Source organism: Argopecten irradians, chromosome 12 (assembly GCF_041381155.1).
Source record: "Argopecten irradians isolate NY chromosome 12, Ai_NY, whole genome shotgun sequence".
NCBI lineage: Eukaryota > Metazoa > Mollusca > Bivalvia > Pectinida > Pectinidae > Argopecten > Argopecten irradians.
The window spans coordinates 27,155,822-27,177,447 of record NC_091145.1 but is presented as its reverse complement, the minus strand read 5'-3'; the positions used below and the strand labels follow the sequence as shown (position 1 = coordinate 27,177,447).

Sequence of the window (21,626 nt, the reverse complement as noted above, 5' to 3'; positions counted from 1 at the left end):
TAACACAAATCTTCAGTGGTTTCAGTTCAGAGTAGTTCATCATATTCTGACAACTAATTCCTTTTTTTATTTAAAATTGGCCCGGTTACCTCTCCTTTGTGTATATTGTGTAACTCTGAAAGGGAGACCATCACCCATATTTTATGGAAATGTGATGAAGTCCAAATACTATTACAAAATTTTGAAGCACTATCACCAGCATTACACATACCTTTTGCATTGAATATGAAGTCTTTTATTTTTGGTCTAATTTCTGATATTATCCATACATTAATAAGGTTTATAATGAAATAATTATTGTTATTAAACAGTATATTTATAAAAAGCGATGCTGTCACAACTCATTACATGTTAATTCCTTAATTAAAACAAAAACAAGATCATTATCAAGTTCAAAATATATTGCTAATGGTGAATCATACAAGATAAACCTTGACAAGGAAAAAAATATTAATAAAAAAAATACTTGGCTAGCCTACCATCCTTTTTTGTGTATTTCTCTCTTGTTATCCCCCTTCTTTACTGCTTATCTCCCTGTTTTATTCTTTGGTTTCTTTTCCTTTCTATCAAAAAGTGCAATACACATACATTTATTTTCAACAATAAGTTATAAGTAATATGAATTAAATCTCCACTTAAGCTTTACAAAAAAGATAATAATAATGATAACAATTGCTTTGAAATGAAAGATGTGTGTAAGGTAGATGAAAATGATAATTGAATGTGAAGATCATAGCTAGTGCAGTCTTAATAAATAGATGAAGCTATAAATTGAGTACTGATCGATTAGTGAATGAATGTGGTGTGAAGATGGGATAATGACTTTAATGATGTATGAAATAATATCACTACTACACATGGAAACTTTGAAAAAATATGATAATCCCATGAAACTCCCATTAAACTATGAAAGCTTACCATGAAATTTTGTTTGAACATTTTTCATGGTGTCATATAACATGGGAAAATGAAAACACAATGTAATGACAGGTATATACAAGCAATTAACCCAAGAATTATTTTCATGGTCATGATTTCCAGTGACAACAACATTCATAGTCATGATTCCATGCAATTCAATGACCATGAAGAGAAGATGCAGTTGACAAAGTGATCATCATGGCTTTGAAACGCCTTTCAAATTTGGATGATTTTTCACCCCATGAACTTTAATGTTATTAAAACTTTCATGGCCATGAAATGTACCTTCGTTTATTTAAGTAAAATAGTTTGAGCTTTCATGGCCATGAAATAAAACTTATAATAGTTGATTTCAATTAAAATATTGAGCTTTCATGGCCATGAAATTGAACTTAAAAATACTTTAACGAAACATTAAACCAATAAAATTGATGAGAAGCCCTTTGATATTGATTTTAAACTTTGAAGGTTTTACATGCTGTATCTTCTGAGTGAAACTTCTAAAGTCCACAAATCATTGCTCATCTCCTTGCTTCTAACGTTTAAGTCACATTACTTCCATTTAATATATTTCCCGACAAAACAGTGAAAATCTGAAATGGCGGTTATGTCTGCTGGATTTTGGAAGGGGAAACATTATTTGTTTTAAATTAGAAGTTTTGCCAAATTAGCGAAAGAATTATTTAAATCCTGAATTTCTTTAAGCAAAGACGAATACTTTAGGTAAGTATTAATTTATCTGCATTTCTTAAATTTATCTACATGAAATCGATCTTTGCACACTGTTCATATGCATACACAATGGAGATATTGGTTTGTGTGTTTGTCAATTGTTATTTAATTATATTGTTCATATAAACTATCATGCTTTACCACTATAAGTTTGTTTTGGACAAATACTAATTCCCTTAGAGTGTATAATATCAATCGCTTCCTATCCCTGATAACAGATTTTCTTAATATGTGGCAGTATAAAACATAACAGTAAACTGTTGGTGATTCTAAGTCAAACTCTTCTGTTGTTAGATATATATATATATATTGTATCTATTGACAAAGATGTTATGTAGCTTAATACAAGTTCCATGGTATCATCATTTTTCTCATGTTTTCCATGTGCAGTAATGAAATATATCTAAAGGCAGATGGAGAAAATGGCCTTGAAGTATATTAATGAAAAATACAATTATCTTTATGATGACGTTTCATTGGCTAATATTTGAAATACTTATTAGAAATATCAGGGCCATTAATTATTTTATTTACTTTTGAATAAACCATGAACTTTCAGCTACCCCATGATGACTTTACTTTATTCATGGCCATAATCATGTTCAAGGCCATGGAAATATATATATATATATATATATCATGGTCATAAAGCTATTCGGAAATTTCACGACCATGAAATTAAGATCACGAAAAAACACCCGGTCACATTATACTGACAACGGGCGAACCAGTTGTCCCATTCCTTGTATGCTGAGCGCAAAGCAGGAGCAGAAACTACCACTTTTTTAGACTTTGGTGTGTCTCGGCCAGGGGACAAAACCAAGAGCCTTCCTCACAGTGGCGAACGCTCATCTCAAGGCCAAAAGTGAGGCAGTGCCAAGGGAGGCATTATGAAAGATAAAAGTCAGGTAAGAAGATGAAAAAAGATAATATCCTAAATTTAGTCGCCTTTTACGATCATGCAATAGGGGCAGCAGGTACAATTCTAACGCCCTACCATGCAGAGCAAACCAAAGAGGGAAAATAATTCATTATAAATGTTTAGTTGTTCAGGGTCGAATTGACGAAAATAAAAGATGACACACAAAACTATTTAGATAGCGTTGTAAACTATTTATTTCTATAAAGTATGCATAAAACAGGTCGAAATTAACATCAGAGCGGCCATTTACATCTTTCTTCACACAACTCTTTGTATTTCATATGTCATAGCTTTGTCCTGCCAAACAAAAGACACGTTCGCATAAACTGTACCCATGCTACATGCCTCAGGTTCTTGGCACGGTGCTGACTTTGCCTGTTGCATTAGTAATGGCCATAGTGTACGTTTCAACTCCACTTACTGAAGTTTCCCATTTGAACACATGTCCTTACACCACCTACATTTAGAGCTAATTCTAAATCGTCCGCGGGATACAAAAAACTTCCCATTGTATCTTTCAGCATTGTTAACTTCAGATTTCTGTTTCAAATGTAGATAGCTGCAACTACAACACATCTTAATCAATTATGGTTTAGGTGAAAGACCTTTTGGACATGTTTCTGACAGCGAGAATTTTTTTTTTTTTTCATTTCGATTTTTTTTGTTGGCTTTGGTTAAAAGCAAGGTTTCATAGAAATCATATTATATGTGTACTGCAGTGTACAATACAGGCACGTCAGGAACTGGAAGCGGTTAAATTAAATTCAAAGTGGTCTGGTCTGGCTGGACTCATTCATTGCACGACATTTCCACTGGATCCTCTCACCACCTCACCATGGGGTCTTAGGACGGCTTTATATCGATAGACCCGCACAGAACAAACAGCTAGATTTGATTATTTATACGTGGAATGATCAAATGGTTGATAGAATTTCGATTAAAGATTGCGATACAGTTCAGTTCGGAAGCCGAGTAAACTCTTTAATTCTGAAATTAAGAGTTTGATCCATTGATAATACCAGAATTGAAGGCAGAATACAATTGAACTTGCTGCGATAATAAATTAGAAACTCCAAGGCAAAGAATGAAGAGAATCCACACAACCAGAGAACATGCTGTGACTGTCGATTGTAATGTGCATTCAAATGTAGAATAAAAAAAGTTCAATTACTTAAAATGCATCTCACAAATCAATGTTAAGGTCATTGCCTTTCAGATTTACATGTTATGGGTTATACATTTCCCCTGTGCCGATTAATAGGTTGAGTGTTGAATTGTAAGACAGCATGACACCATCTGTATGGCGGAATCCAGCGATGTGTATTTATACTTCGCTTGTTATTTTTTTACTCCCAATATGCAATTTAAAATTTAAATATGTCTGCAATGCTTCTAGGAAAGTTCCATCATGCTGACTCTCGTGTGATAATGTCCCTGCGTCTACAAAATGTACATTTACAATAACGTCTATGTAAAGCCGCGGACGCTTGCTCTCCTGGAGCATCATTGCATTACCATGTGGCACAAGTATCATATTGGTATTATTTTATTTTCCATAAACTTTAACCTATTGCAAATCAATTTGTCATATAAACATGCCGAGAACAGACATGGCCAAGCATAGCTAGACAAGAGTGCTAGAAGAAAATTGGTCATTTTTAGTATTAGAGTTTTAAAAAACGTGTCTCGTCAATTGGTGAAGCTGATAAAGCTTTATATTAGTTTACATTATTGGGCGACATATCTAATAATTATGAAGTCAAAGTGAATTGTATGTTTAGAAACAACAGATGTAGTAATATTCGTAAAAAAATCGCCATTATTTGATATATATCCATTTCCAATTCTTTATATTTGCACTACACCGAATATTCAGCCAAGCAACAATGGCGACCGTAGTTACCAGTTTTACTCTGTCTAAAACCACAAAATGAAAGTAAAAATAAGGATTGATCTCAATTTTGACTGAGTATATGGTACATGTATGAACTTGTAGTTGTATGTATTTGAGAAAAGGATATTTCTATATTTCTGCTATTAAACCATTTACATGTAATAAGTTTTGATTGAGTGAAAATATGTACGTTGTCTGTGTCCATTGATCGAGCAGCGCCCCATAGACCATGTTCGTTGCTAACTGCGTTCATATGCAGCCAAAATGAAAATAATCCTTACTTAAGGATTAACTGGAATAGATTTTTTATGTTATGAAGATATAACACAAAAATCTGAGCCTACTCTAAATAAACCGATGAGAGTACACTCAGATTTTTGTGTTTTATCTCCATAACATAAAAAGGTATTCAAATTTATCCTTATAATTCAATTTACTAAAGACAATCTCTTCAATATTCAAAATTCATTTTATGACTCCTTTGTCTATGAAACCATTACGCCGTCATCTCAACCATTCAGAAGCAACGTCACAGACGGCGACGCTATTTTTACCTTTACGGGGTGAGAAAGTAAATTTTTAATTCAATGAAAATGCTCGTAACAAGAAAAATTGAATTATATCAATATAACAAGAACAATGTACATCCTTGCTGTTTCAGAGTATATGCTATAAGGGTAAATCGTTTTCCCATGCATTTTTAGTTTGCACAATCTGACTAAGCGCAATATACATGTAGCTCAAAGCACACCATACTTAAAAAGGGCATGTGAAAAGCCATTCAAAGAAGTGTAAAACCGACTGAAATTCCAGAATGTCCCTACAATTGCTTACTTTTTTATATCAATTTCCTGTCGCGTTTCTTAATTCGCTGCGGAATAGCCACTTCCGATATTCAATGATTTATGGATTTTGAATTGTCTAAAAGGATGCGGAAAGTCCGTTTCCTATAACTAAATGATGGAGATCACTGATTTTTATGAATAATTTAGAAGCTTCAATTAAATAAAAAGTGCAAACTTATTACGATATGCACCATCATGTGACCCTTTGACATACTAAAATTATAATTGATGCAGGTTCTATAGCAACCAGCGCCTTATCAGGATGTACATTTAAAATAAATTGGGTGTAACGTCAGGAAAACAAAATCTCCATTTTTTATTATCAACCACAAACTTACAAAGTCTGTAACCCAGAATACTTTCTCGGTATTTTAGTTAAAATGTTGTGTTTCTTTTAAATAGAAATTAATTGATTTAAATGTAATATTTGTGTAGTAGTATTAGAAGAAAAGTAATAGTACGGAAAAAATAGGAAGACATTTTTAACTTTGACAATGTAAATGGGAAAAAAGATTTATAGATCCCCTTTTCTTGTTTCTCAAAGTGCATAATTGCAGTGGCTACAATGTACAGTGTAGAATAAACCATCTTAATTATACTTAGAACAAATGTTCATCATTTTAGATTAGGTATTATAGAAAAACCTTTTCGTTCACTATGTAATGATTTGTTAATCTGATTGATATAATGTTGTACATTATATGATAAATTGGAAAAATAAAAGAAATATAAAATAAAAGATATTTGTTTTAATAGATCAAACATGTTCTATTGGGAGACATAAATAAGGATTTTTTTTTAAATTTTTTTTGACATAACATGTAACCTGTAAGGATTATGAATCGATATGCCACACTGTTCTAGTATCAGTTCTCACATAATGTTTGGTAACATTAGTTTATACTATTGCTAAAAATTAAATCAGGTACGGGCACCGGATTCGTTATTCAAAATTAAAAAACAAATAACGAATACGATGCTGACACTGTATTCATTATTCAAACTCAAAACAATAATTCTAGGAATTTAGTTTTTTGAGGTTGTGAAATTATTTAAGTTTTGAAACTTATTTGTTCATTGTTGAGTAACGAATAAGGTGCAGGCACCGGATTTGTTTATTCGAATCCCGAATGCGGTGCTACCTTTACGTATGCAAATTGACATACATTGTAATATGTGATGAACCGTTTTGCAGTTTAGCAGGTTGATCCTGTTCACTACAATACAGTATTTTCAGAAACTGTTTTCTGATATGTATTCAATGTTTGCAAATTTGACCAATCGTCGTTTTCTCAAAGCAAATTGTAATTAAACGAACGTAATCAGAGCTTTATATCTACACAGAATATAGCAAAATAAATTCTTAATAACAAAATGTAACGCTTTTCATTGATTATGCTAGATTAACTGCTTCATTAAAGGTTATGGTGCTGAGTATTTGTTATTTTGGAGAAAAAGAATGAAAGTGCTAGAATTAAATTTCTGATCAATGGCAGAAATTTCAAGTTTGCGGTATTTGTTAATCACGATGCACCTTACAAAGAGATACAGCAAAATTAACAAGATGATGTTAAAAATTGACTTCGCAGCAACGATTTTAGCGAACTCGTTGAAACGAAAAACTGTAACATTTTAGCTGCAAGAAAAATGAGAGAAACACATGTTTCCAACATGACCGTCGGATAGACGATTTCTTGAATTTTGTGAAACTAGTAGTTGTTATTTTTGTGAGCCTTGCTGGCAAACATTAAAACTGTGAGACGAGATGAAATGAAGAAATATCAATATATTTTTATCACATAACTACAAAACAATCTCATCGTCAACATGCGTTGCGAAATTCCAGCCGCCATTTTTAATCCTTAAATCCTAACGTCACGTCATATTTTGCTGACGTAAAGTCATATCGTCACAGTGACTTTTCAGTCAATGGAAAGCGCTCGTGTTTATTAGACTAATGCACAGTTATTACATTGGCGGAGTTACTTAATATCGGGCAGATTATGTAATAAAAGTGCCGAATGTAACGTCGAACTTTTTAGCTGATCCTCTTTGAACAATGCATGGGGAATTGACAGATTAGAGTAAAGAACAGCAATGGTCATTTAGGGAAGACCCTTCGTGAAAACCTGTTGCGTGTGTGTGTGTTTGGCGCATTGTTTGGGAGACGGTGGTACGTTTGTGTTGTGACTTTTTGCTGTAATAGTGACACATTTGCTCTTTTATAGTGCTCACTGCAGCATAGCGCCAGAGACACAGAACAATTACACTTCATCCGGTCATATTATACTAACAACGTTCAAACTAGTTGTCTCACTCTTTTATATTGAATGCTAACCATGAGCAGAAAATACCTTTATAGACTATGATGTGTTTCTGCTGGAGGAAGAACCTTCCTCACAGGGGCGAACACTTAATTACAGGCCAAAAATGAGGCCGTGTCAAGGAATACGTTAGGGGAAAATGAGATAGAAAGAAGAGAAAATATAAGATCCTAAATTACTTGCCTTTCACGACCATGCAATAAGGGCAGTAGGTCCAATTCTACCGTCATAACTGTAAGGTAGTATTTGGGCTTTGAAGTTTCTGTATTCACTAAACTAGTATGTGCCTGGTGAGTCTTGAGTTTTCTATATTTTAAAAAGGCCAGAAGATGTGTTTTTACTTATGTTAAAAAGATTGTATATGGAAGGCTGTTTCAGGATAAAATACCAAAACTACTTAAGTGTCTTTTTTCACCACTTAAGTACTTAATGACTTTTAGGTCATTATGTGTTGTAATTACTTAAGTATTGTTTAGTTTGACTTAAGTGTAACTTTGGTTCTTGTTAAGTACATTTTACACAATCGTCTAGAAAATAGCCACGAACCAACTCGCCCCATGAAAAAAATGAGAAGCAGAAGTTGATTAAAACAATGAAGTGCTTAAGTAGCTATGTTAAACTACTTAAGTAAATATGTTAAACTTCTCAATTAGAAGTTGGTCTGAAACTTCTTAAGTAGAAGTTGGTTTGAGACTACGTAATTAAAAGTTGGTTTGAAACACATAAGCAAAAATGTTAAACTTGGGACGAAATGGCAAAGAATATTTGCAATTAAGTGATGTACAATATTTCTCATTATGTTGACATGGTACATAATGGACAAAGGCGAACGCATAATGAATATCATTATGTGTATGTTTTACTTAAGTGCTTAGATTCAATACTTAATTGCGAAAAAACTTGACCATTATGTACATAATTGACATCATGTAAGTATTTTAGCACTTAAGTGCGAAAATTATGTACTTAAGTGTGAAAAAGAGACACTGAAGTGGGCATAAAAGTTACTTAAATTGTTAAAGTTATGTACTTAAGTAGTTTTGGTATTTTATCCTGAAACGGCTTTCCATAATTGTAGAGAAGGTTTAGACATTTATTAGTATGGACTGTGGACTGTGCATGCTTGACAAAAAAGTATCGATCAACCGGTCATGGCTATGCTCCTAAAAAGTGCTGGAAGAACATAACATACTCATATAATACAAACGAGTAGTTTAATTTTGAATACATGGTATTTTTATGACATGAAATTAAAATCTTTGTAATCTGTATGATAGTATCGTATTTCCCAGACTCTCGCCGCTGAACGAGAGTCTGGTCCGTTTCGCGTTTGAATTTTGTGACCGATAGAGGGCGCACTGAAACTGTAAACAAACATGGACGGCAGCAGACGAGAATTACAAAACATCTTCTTTGTGCATAATGGTATCATGAAGAAAAGTTATTTGTATTTTTTTTAACTGAAAATCTATTTTTCGTTGTGTAAGTGGCGGCTAACGACGTCTTTTCAAATTTTATTTCCGTCATATTTGTGGGTGTGAATGAAAAGCTTTACCAATTTTTCGGTAAGCCTCGATTCGAAATCACAAAACGGAAATACGAACCAGACCAGACGGCTTTCGTTCAGGGCGCCGAGAGTCAGGGGAATACCAGAATATGCTTCACCTTAAATCCCTTTCTGACTTACATGTAGTAGAACCTAAATCGTCGCTTTAAGTATAACTTTTAAAAAATACAATTTTGGCAAATCCAAATTTCGTAATTTGGTTTGAAGTGTAAATAAAACTAACCATTTCTTGCTATTTCACCGATCAACAATTCGCGATCAATACGATAGCTCAAAGAATCGCGAAAAATCAATCACACAATTAATCCTAGATATACGGTGTATACGGTCTATTTTTCATGTCAAATCAATGACAGAAAACAATACAAAACCTTTGCAGCATCAGTTTGTTTTAAAAACATTGCTACACTTTTCCGAACGTAATGCGATATCGATCACAACAAAGACACGATAGTTCATGTCCCGTTTCATCATCACTTTCCTCGTCCACGCCGTACAACCTTGCCATCCTCTTCCACTCTTCTCCATTCGTTCCAGCAAAGTTTTCCTTAAAGAGACGACGAAGCTGTTTTTCCTCTGACAGTTGCCGAGAGTATTGCTCATTCTTTATCCTCCTCCATTTTGCTGAAAGAAAGAAATTATCAGAATAAGGATGTTACCTGTAATATTTTATACTTTCGCAAGTGAAAATATCTTAACAATACAAGTAGTTCGCCTGCACTCATTTTTAGGTTTATATATCATTTATAGTTACTATATTTAAGTATTAACCGACATATTTCAAATCATTGATATTTTTACACCTGATTCTGATTTGTGTCCATTCAGCATTGTTCTACCGTTTCAAAATAACATAGAAAATGTATTTCTCTTATAAAGTAGATCTATAAGAATGTGAAGATGTATTTGTCATAATATTTTCCATTACCACATGGAATGTCTCATCTTGCAAACGAAAAATAGCTTTGTTTTAACATAATTCTAAGTATGTTTGTATCTAAATGTTGAAAAACAAAAAAGAAGACCCGTAAAGAAAATCTCTTTTGTTCTCTCCATTTTGTTCGTATATACGCAACAATCAAAGAGGTCGATGACCTATTACAGTGATTATAATCAAAGAACTGACCTAGCCTCCTTTTGACCTTTCTTTGTATCTCAGAATATATATCCCTCCCAAAATAGCACATGATGATCTTCACGACGTACAGCACCAGTCCCAGTGTCCACAGTAAGATGGCTGTTAGGCCCAGTACAATCCTGGCGGACAGAAAAGACAATTAGGCTATCAAACAAAAGACTAAGGACGTTAGATAAGAGATAAGATAATTTACTTAAGTTTTTCAGTTTTAATAGTGTACCGTCTTTAATAACCGCCAGGTTTGTTGATGGATGGAAACCGGAGTACCCTGGAAAAATCACCTATCAGCAACCAATACCTTGCAACAATCCCACATTGAATTCAAACACTCGTCCAAGTGATCATTGCGGTCCCAACATTCAAAATATTGGAGCCAAAGTGCACCCTGGGAGAAATTGCATCTAATAAAGATTATAACAAGGAATTTTGTCTTTGTTTAATGTTGTAACTTCATCCTAGGTAATCGATATCGATATTCAGACGTTGTTATTATTATCGACATCTTTTTTCATTAGGAAATTTGGGGAGCTTTAAAAATGATTTTTCTATTTATTTCACAACTATATGATAAAATGTATTTAAAGACGGCAATTCTATTTGAGTAGTTTTGTAGGACGGGCACCACCATACTTTTTCAAGATTCGAACCTCGGCCACATATATACGCGAATCCCGCTGCTATACACACCACTGATACCAGTAACGTTTTCGGTGAAAGTGTTACCATATACCAGCTACAACATTCATTGAAATGCTAACTAAGAATATAAACTAAAATATCAACCCGCCATCCCCTTACCCTCGAGATTGAACATTTGTTTTATAGGTCATTGCGTCGTTACGGGGACATCATTTCGGTGCTGGATGAGGATATACTAATGGTAAAACAATCAATATATTAGAACATTACCTTGAACTTTTGGAATTCGTTGTCACCTGCCAGTTTCGATATGGAATAATCTTATTAAAACCCGATCTTCGATTCTAGTTCTAGAGTATCAGAGTGTAATCGGAAATCTGGTTATGATGAGACTGGATGTGGACTTACATTTGAACATCGTCACCATCATCACAACAGCAGCCCCAGCCGTTGACAAGCGTATCACAACAGTACCCGTTACACCATTCCCTCTGTCCGGTCCGGGAGATCCAGCACTCCTCACACAACACACACGCTGTGGGAGACAGGGGGCCATTAAAATTCTAACCCAGGTAGTGTTGTTTGTGCTTAAAACTTGTATTTTGTTTATATAAATGATAGGATTATCACTGGAAACATATTGATTTATTTGATAATTTTAAGGCTAGTTGACGTTTGAAGTGCCGTTACAATAATAACTAAGAAATATATACATAACAGATGTGTGTATAGTAATGAATTTGGTGTAGAGGATTGTTGAGAAATTTATCATTAAATAATGCATAGGCTTAGTGTCAATGTAATACATTTTAAAAGACACACCAAATGGATCTAACATAGAGAGCCTGACAGTGAGGTTTTACTTAATATGTAAACATCTCGACAAAACATGAAGATCTCACTTCTTCAGTGTGAGACAATGACCTGCAAACACGATTCGATTCAACGACATAGATGTTACATGTAACAGTAAAGAGCAGGTGTTAGCATTTATAAGCAATAATGCACTATCATGATGGTGATATGATGATTTCAGATGATAATGATGGTGATAATCGTGATTATGGAATGATGATGATAAAGATGAGGGTTGTGATGATGATGATATGATGATGATGGTGATGGATGATGATGATGATGATGATGATGATGATGATGATGATGATGATGATGATGATGATGATGATGATGATGATGATGATGATGATGATGATAATAATGATGATGATGATGAAGATGATGATGATGATGAAAGGAGTAGGATGTTCTGAATGAGTGTGACCGTGATAATGAAAGTCAATAGTTCAAAGGCGTAACATTGGCTGGTATTACAGCGATATGTTCGCATTTTTCTCTCCGTCTTTTTTCCTCAACGCTTTCAATAGCAAAGCACAAATTGCAAAAAGACTAACTCGTAGAAACTTGTTGTCTCGAATTCACAAATTGCGTTTCTGGCAACGAGCCAGACTTTCACCACCGTCAAACTATATATGGCCAAGGTGCCAAGGAAAAGTGAAAATCTGGATGTAAAAGCTGGGTAATTGATACGACGGCCGTCTCTAATTATGTAAGGTGTAACTCCAACGAACGCTGTGTGTGCTTTTATTGCGTGTGAACGTTTATAGCTACATAATATATTTAAATTTCGGACATGTGTATTTTCTGATTCTGGAGATGACAGTGTAATTAATCCTGTTAGCGTCTAAAGTAATTCACTGTTATCCTGTTAAAATTATTTCATTATTAGAAAGCACTTTATCATCCTGTTTGATTTCAGAAAAGGCTAGATATTTTATAACAATGTTTATTCCTGTTTTGTTCAGTGATTGACCTTCACCTTTTTTACCCTTTTCTCACCGAAATATATATCCTCAGAACCCTTTTTTCTTTACCTTCATTAGCCATCGTTCTCTTGTGTTGGTAAGATCATTTTACAATGCTAATTGTGCCGATAGGCCTAGTGCTTATAAATATAAAAAAAATCTTTCACGCTTTTGTGACCATGTTGTGTAGAAACCCATGGACGATTTATGATCTCCTGTGATGAAGATTATTGATCGTATATTGACCTTGCTTTGCAGAAAGACATTTGACTAATTGGAACAGTGTGTTTTACGATTGACCTGGTAATACCCGGAAGTTTCGATCCTGAAACGATCCCTTTTGATTTTTGATAGTCATTAACCTTAATGTGACCTTACGTTGACCTTAATGATCTTGTGTTTTGAAAGGCCTTGACATTATTACGATCTTGTGTTTTGAAAGGCCTTGACATTATTATGATTTTGTGTTTTGAAAGGCCTTGACATTATTATGATTTTGTGTTTTGAAAGGCCTTGACTTATTATGATTTTGTGTTTTGAAAGGCCTTGACATTATTATGATCTTGTGTTTTGAAAGGCCTTGACATTATTATGATTTTGTGTTTTGAAAGGCCTTGACATTATTATGATTTTGTGTTTTGAAAGGCCTTGACATTATTATGATTTTGTGTTTTGAAAGGCCTTGACATTATTATGATTTTGTGTTTTGAAAGGCCTTGACATTATTATGATTTTGTTTTTGAAAGGCCTTGACATTATTATGATTTTGTGTTTTGAAAGGCCTTGACATTATTATGATTTTGTGTTTTGAAAGGCCTTGACATTATTATATTTTGTGTTTTGAAAGGCCTTGACATTATTATGATTTTGTGTTTTGAAAGGCCTTGACATTATTATGATTTTGTGTTTTGAAAGGCCTTGACATTATTATGATTTTGTGTTTTGAAACGCCTTGACATTATTATGATTTTGTGTTTTGAAAGGCCTTGACATTATTATGATTTTGTGTTTTGAAAGGCCTTGACATTATTATGATCTTGTGTTTTGAAAGGCCTTGACATTATTATGATTTTGTGTTTTGAAAGGCCTTGACATTATTATGATTTTGTGTTTTGAAAGGCCTTGACATTATTATGATTTTGTGTTTTGAAAGGCCTTGACATTATTATGATCTTGTGTTTTGAAAGGCCTTGACATTATTATGATTTTGTGTTTTGAAAGGCCTTGACATTATTATGATTTTGTGTTTTGAAAGGCCTTGACATTATTATGATCTTGTGTTTTGAAAGGCCTTGACATTATTATGATTTTGTTTTGAAGCCTTGACATTATTATGTTGTGTTTGAAAGGCCTTGACATTATTATGATTTTGTGTTTTGAAAGGCCTTGACATTATTATTATGATTTTGTGTTTTGAAAGGCCTTGACATTATTATGATTTTGTGTTTTGAAAGGCCTTGACATTATTATGATTTTGTGTTTTGAAAGGCCTTGACATTATTATGATTTTGTGTTTTGAAAGGCCTTGACATTATTATGATTTTGTGTTTTGAAAGGCCTTGACTAAGGCCTTGACATTATTATGATTTTGTGTTTTGAAAGGCCTTGACATTATTATGATTTGTGTTTTTGAAAGGCCTTGACATTATTATGATTTTGTGTTTTGAAAGGCCTTGACATTATTATGATCTTGTGTTTTGAAACGCCTTGACATTATTATGATTTTGTGTTTTGAAAGGCCTTGACATTATTATGATTTTGTGTTTTGAAAGGCCTTGACATTATTATGATTTTGTGTTTTGAAAGGCCTTGACATTATTATGTTTTTGTGTTTTGAAAGGCCTTGACATTATTATGATTTTGTGTTTTGAAAGGCCTTGACATTATTATGATTTTGTGTTTTGAAAGGCCTTGACATTATTATGATCTTGTGTTTTGAAAGGCCTTGACATTATTATGATTTTGTGTTTTGAAAGGCCTTGACATTATTATGATCTTGTGTTTTGAAACGCCTTGACATTATTATGATCTTGTGTTTTGAAAGGCCTTGACATTATTATGATGTTGTGTTTTGAGAGGCCTTGACATTATTATGATCTTGTGTTTTGAGAGGCCTTGACATTATTATGATCTTGTGTTTTGAAAGGCCTTGACCTTAATGATCTTGTGTTTTGAGAGGCCGTAATCTCATTGTGACTTTGCGTTTTGAAATACAGTATCTTGACCTTATTGTAACCTGACTTGGTTTAAAGTAAATATCACAATTGTTTTATTGAAATATCTTCACATCTAATGGCACTTATTTTGTTTGTTTGAAGTACGGGTGCAACCTTTTCTTATATCGACTTAGCTGGGAGTATTAATGAATTAGGCCTCATATCACTTAATGATGTAGAGAAATGATAACAAAATAATAAAGGCGGTATCTGAATCAGATAATTAGGGCAGTATTGGGTAAAGTATGATAGAGTGACCATTATTTCATAATGCGTTCATTTCATCATTCCATATCGTAATCACAGTGGATAGTTAACACATTTATATACCCGTTATATCGTCAGCAGATTTCAAGCGAACACTGATATTAGAAATGATTCATCTGTACAAGTCTTGCTCATGATAACTATCCAGCAGAGGAATTTTCGATAAATCTTAAACAGATATATCATATTTGAGAAGGATGGGCTGATATCTTCACTCTACTGTCGACGAATGAAATATTTTTATCAGTGACAATCATATAACAATATATCATAATAGAAAAATCAATAACTGCATGGGGCGTGAAAGCATTCTATTTTAATTTGAAATGTTGTTTGGGTCTGAAGTGACAGACACTCAAATAGAATAATTAATCATCACCATTCACAGAGTCGGATTTTGAATACTAGTCAAATTGCGAGGAGGGATATTACAAAAGACAAATGTGCTTAGCATCTTTCTTGCAAACGAATAAAATCATGATATTTCTATTCTTCACTAAGTGAAAAAAAAACTTAGCATTGTGTACATTGGTAATATATTTATTGATGTTATCCTAGACTTACAGAAATTATCTAATTGGCCTATAACGGTGTTTACGTCAATTAAAAAATGATCTAAAAAAGCCCTGGAGTCGGGCATCGCTTACGACATATAATGGCATCCTCCTTATTCTATGGGTTACTACTGCCGTACTATCCACCCTGGAATTATAGTGAAACTGAAGACACTTCAGATGAGACAAAACTGGCCAAACATGGGACTTTTCTTGCAGATTACACAGAGGGATTACCAGCTTCAATGACACACATTATACCGTTATTTATAATTCTCTTGATGAACATCGAAGGACCATACTACCTGTCTCATTTGTGGTGGCACACAGAATCTTCTGTTTTATTATGGCATAGTCCTGGAGCATCAAGAATGATATAATGTAAGACCATGCATTAAAAACTACTAAACCTGACTTGAGTGGTCCTAAGGATACGTATGTAAATATTTCTTATTCAATAAAATAACATTACGTGCATTGCCTTAAATTACAATAGGTGTCCATAGATACAAGTACAAAATATCAATTTCCATCTACGACAAATGCCTATGACAATTATTAAACACTGAACAAGTGTCGTTGAAACTTCATTTTACCTTATTTTAAGCGGGCATCTGTAGTTGGGAAAAAAAGGCTTCTAATTTGATAACATAGTGACAAAGGTCAATATTGGACAAATTGAAAGCAATGTGTTTCGATTAGGATATGAATGTTTAAGGAGGTTATATCGGATAATTGTTTTAACACATCTCAGTGAAATAAAATCCCCCTGAGACCACCGCAACTGCAAATCATATTAAGACTTCTCTGTCGCAGTTTTATAATACATGGACTCTTTAAGGTTAATTTTTGACGTTTTATTTTTTATAAATACATTTCGAAGGGAAATCCTCAGCATCATAAGTTAGGTCATTATTGAACAGCTAGGGATGAAAGAAGCAAACGGGAAAAAATAGCGTCGGACAAAGTACAATCAAATTCGTAATTGATTTGTTCACCGACATTTACATTAGTAAGGAAGGAAGTCATTGCAGCTAAATATAGATGGCAGCGAACTGTTCAAAAGTTCAGCAGTATCTCAGCAGACATATGAGAAGTCAACACAAGTGTGGAATTTTAACTTTAGCTCATAAAGTACATGAATACATGATGTAATCCATCCTCGGAAAACTCTACTAGGATCCGTTTATCACAACCCCGTGTGGGCTGATGACATGTGCGTGGATAACCAATGATTGATTCAGCTTTGTTTCGGCAACCACACGAAAAAAGTCTATGGAGGCTATTTGGGCCGAATACATGAATTAAAAACCTTCGGCAACATTCAGTCAATATTGTGAATGACTAGTAATAAGTTTTGCACGTAGTCGAGTTACAAACACTTTACTTGCATATAAAAAAAACCTCGGCAACTCACAAACATAAATGAGAATAGAATGACAGGTAAAGTCACTATATGACCGTGTAAGAATCAATCACAGAAAAAAGGAATGTTAATTGGCATATGGATCCAGTAGATTTCCAAACTACGCGTTTTTGTCATGTGCACATTTCGTGTACAGCCAAATCTACTACTATCATAACAACAGGTTTTCGCCAACAAGTATGTACGTACAAATTTTGTTGACGAAAACGTACTACTATAGCATACTTATAACAATAGGTTTTTGACATAAAATTTGTACGTACATATTTTGCTGACGAAAACTAGTAATACAGTTCTGTCAGTCCAATTTCGGCCATCGTATAAAACAGGTGACATTATTTCGATCATGCTGGCTGATTCATGCCACTCCGCTGTTTTCCTATTACGATACGATTTTATATTGGATAAGTGTGTCCACTTACAAACCTTATTTGTCACCGACGAGAATCTCTAGGATCTCTGGTTCTGTAATCATGACATTTGTGATAATCCGAACAAAATGTCGTATAAACTTAGCCTGAAATTGACAAAATATTACAATGTCTTACATCTATAAGATAAAATATTATTAAACATCATTAGTCACCAAGGACAACAATGTTATTACAAGTTTGTTCGATTTCTTCAGCATCATTGTCAACGAAGAACGTATTAACTTTCACAGAAGTCTGGAAATCAGATTATTTAAAAATTGATTCGAGCGATTATTTTCATTTCTTCACAAATAAAAAATTATATATAATACTTTTTCATCAAGGCTAAATAAGCAAATTCTTTCAAACTTTTGTCACTCACTGATTTCCTTTTAATTAATGTAATTATTTAAAATGTGCCCAGACATACCGGTATCATTGTACCAGAGTTCAGCATAGATGTTTTGATCAACAGGATACGCCAAAAATGTCGGATGATATTTCGTGATAGGAAAAATTGAACAGCATGTTGCTTGACCAATAATATATGCAAAGAGCAATAACTCTTTTTTTACGATTTTACTTTTACGCGAGTTAGTTCCCTTATTGTATCGTTTAAAATATCCACCATACCGGTCTCAGACTGCCTTCGGGCTTTACACGAACTTATGACACGAAGATGTCTTTGAGCCTAGTTTAAATTCCATAGGTCACCTATATTTAATGAATGATGAAGCTATGGACGGTTGGTTTACTGGATAATGGGTCGTTCATTTTACTTTTATCACCAATAGAAATTATTTATCAATGTGAACGAGTGAGCACAATTAATAATTGACTTGTTTGTTTTAGTGTATATGTATCCATAACTTTGTACGTTTTTGTTTTTTATTAATATTTCATCCAGCTGGCGTGCTTCTTTTTCAGTCAAAACATATTATTTTGTTTCATTTCATAAATTTATTTATTCATATATCCTTTTAGTTTCAAAACCGTACATTGCTTAGATGATTAAGCATTTATTGGAAAAAAATGTTAGTAATTTCAAAGGCGTTATAAAGTTTACTTGGGTAGAACTTAAAACATGGACTGTAGGTGTTACTATATAAAATTTGTAAACAATCTGCAAGCAAATTTCGCCTGACCGTCAAATGACTTCTTCAATGAAACAGTATTTTATATTCTTATTGTTCCTAAACCTATTACAGAGGTATCATAACAAATGAGTCAATGTTGTGGCTGATCAAAAACATCAATCTGAAATATTGAACTGAGGTCACGATACGAATATTATTCATAAATTATTCATTGAGATCTTGGTAACTAGAACCCAATCTAAATCTTCTCTCATTTGACCCGAAACGGTGATGACTTTATTGTAATTATTTGAGTTCGATCCGATGGAAGAAAATAATAATTACTTCATAAAACATATAACATACGCTGTAAAACAATGTAATATGATGCTGTATGACATGTAAATTCGTTATGTATAATGATTGTTGTTATCGTGATTGCTAATAGACATAAAACAACGAGGGTATGGTATATTATATAGAATTACAGTGAAATCAGCTCACCACAGATATTTCTTCCCATAAAATCATTCTAAAGTTCAAAATCACAAAAAAGTACCGATTAATATTTGACGTTATGTAGTTTGTAGAGTATATAACAGTATGTAAGAAGTACGTATTGAAAGAACGATTATCTGCCATGATATTGCACTGTTAACATGTCCTATATGGCGATATAACAGTGGATGGAACATGGTTTGTTTATAACTATTAACCAAATTATAACGTGATCTTACCGAGTACAACATAATGTATCTGAGGTAGTATGTACTTACGGAAGGTAAAAACCAACAAACACGCTACAGTTGTCAATCCCGTCATATTATTCTTTGCGTCATCGTAGTGGTATCCATATCTTTACTCTGAATTTTTGCTTAAAACTTCGATATCCAAGCTTAAAATGCCCGATCACACTGTAAACTTTAAATGAATTGTCTATATATGCACATGTGGTTTTGATGAATAGGGTTTAAATAGAGGCCGCGACGTCATCGATGTTTATCTTCAATGTCAGTCAGATATATAAAACAATTGTTTGTTAGTCGGGGCAATGGTCTGTGGATATAGGGATATATTTGTGATATATATATATACGTATATAGATATAAATTTATAAATTAATTTGTATGTACTGTTAATAAGTAAGGAGAGGGCGTGTATAGGTATGTTGCCTGTTGCCCAATTCCGATTGTCTTTAACATCCGAGAACACAATACTCTGAAATGAAATGAAAAATGTAAAATAAATAATTTATCTGAAGATCAATTTATGATAAAAAAAAACAATACTCCGGTAACAATGCTATCAACACATTAATATCGAATCAACGAGGTTATCTTCAATTCGGCTCAATTGCAAAACAGGTATTCAACGATAATATTAGTTCACGTAATATGCAAATATTGTTAGACGTGTTTTAAAATATCATTCTTGGAATACTGCTGTGTTTTATAACTATTTTATGTGGTTTATTAAGCTCAGATTTTTCATAATATATTTTGTCTATATTGATGCCAGAGCTTGGCAGATAATGCGCGCTAGCAAAACTAATATAACGTACGTGTTGTGACTGAAATATTGCAGGACATATTTTACTAGACTGGTAAGTATTATTCGATAGTTATTCATATCCAACAATGTACAAAATGTCAAAACTGGTGCTGGGAGCTGACAGATCCTAAATAGTATTGATTGGCGATACCACTTACCTGTTTAGATAGTAGATTTGAATCCAGAGTAAACATGGTACTTAACAGGTGACCTAACGCTTATCGGATGACGTTGGTTAATTGGCAGATTTTCTATTAATTAATCACGTGTCTGTGTTGTAATGCTCGTGAATACATGAAAGTCGGTAGGAGTATCACTGTGTCATAATGTCAGCTCCATTACAGCAGGCACGAGCTTTTTGTATGTGAATCTATTGTATTTTCAATGCAATTGACACATTAACAGGAGGAATGATTACCTGTGCTTAAGTTTATGGTGGTAACCCAACCGGCTATATCATAAACCCCATTGAATAATCGTGTCCAAGAAGGAAGTCTAACAGGCTTATTTCAATATGTCATCACTTTTAAAGAAGCTATTCAATGTTGCATGTTCATATTTGCAATTTCCATCGTTATAGGTAAATATTATACATTGTATATTCAACTGAAACATGTCATTGTCTGCAATTTATTTTTATTTTCATCTTGTGACTATTTTACTCTTATATACTTAAAAAGCTTTATTTGATAATGCTATAAGGGTGTTAATGAATAATTAATTATCATATATACGTAGTATCATTGAATGTAAAATACAATAACAAAACTCGTGTAATATACTTCCTCTTTCAAGTAGTCTGAATGGTAAAGTTTACATACAGGTATAACGTATAAGAGAAACGCCAGAAGCACGATATATGTTGCTCCCTCGGCATTTTAAACTACGTTGATTTATTCTGTAGTATACCTAGACATCTTTTTATGTCGAATAACGGATCACAACTTAAGCCTGAACTCTTCTTGTTCATTTTCTCTCCATCACCTTGAAACTACTTTCATACTCAGGTGAACACCATGTTATTATCATGCAATGCAATACACATGTATAACATGTATTACATGGCTAACCTTGTAATACATCGTGAAGTCATGGTGTAAAGGCATGACCGTTTTATCAATAAAATGTCAAAGTCATTTCAGAAAACATGCTGTTTCAACCGTAATGGAGTAAAGGGTGCAAGCAGTAAAGTTTGCGTTTAGATATAGTAATTGTGTAGTTTTCATGTATTGGTAATTGATTTCTTTAAAAATAAGGCAATACAATTCTGCAGATTGAGTTTTGCTGAAAGTTACTATTGTATGATATGGGACATGGG

General features: G+C 33.4%; 1 protein-coding gene across 1 annotated transcript; it reads right to left on the bottom strand.

The window, feature by feature from the left end:
• Positions 1 to 8,706: 8,706 nt before the first annotated feature.
• LOC138336305 (uncharacterized) lies at positions 8,707 to 19,724 on the bottom strand. Its single transcript, XM_069285741.1, has 4 exons — positions 19,534 to 19,724; positions 11,391 to 11,517; positions 10,332 to 10,462; positions 8,707 to 9,829 (listed from the first exon to the last, which is right to left on the bottom strand). The coding sequence occupies exons 1-4, from the start codon at positions 19,577 to 19,579 to the stop codon at positions 9,609 to 9,611; spliced, it is 525 nt and encodes a 174-aa protein (XP_069141842.1). The 5' UTR covers positions 19,580 to 19,724; the 3' UTR covers positions 8,707 to 9,608.
• Positions 19,725 to 21,626: the final 1,902 nt, after the last annotated feature.

What these genes read in the sequence shown, in the direction of transcription:
- LOC138336305 (XM_069285741.1), bottom strand. Translation starts at nt 19,579, where the DNA reads ATGACGGGATTGACAACTGTAGCGTGTTTGTTGGTTTTTACCTTCC. An exon ending in TTTGTTGGTTTTTACCTTCC is followed by an intron (nt 11,518 to 19,533) that starts GTAAGTACATAC and finishes TGTCTCCCACAG; the next exon opens with CGTGTGTGTTGTGTGAGGAG. An exon ending in GATGGTGACGATGTTCAAAT is followed by an intron (nt 10,463 to 11,390) that starts GTAAGTCCACAT and finishes TCTGTCCGCCAG; the next exon opens with GATTGTACTGGGCCTAACAG.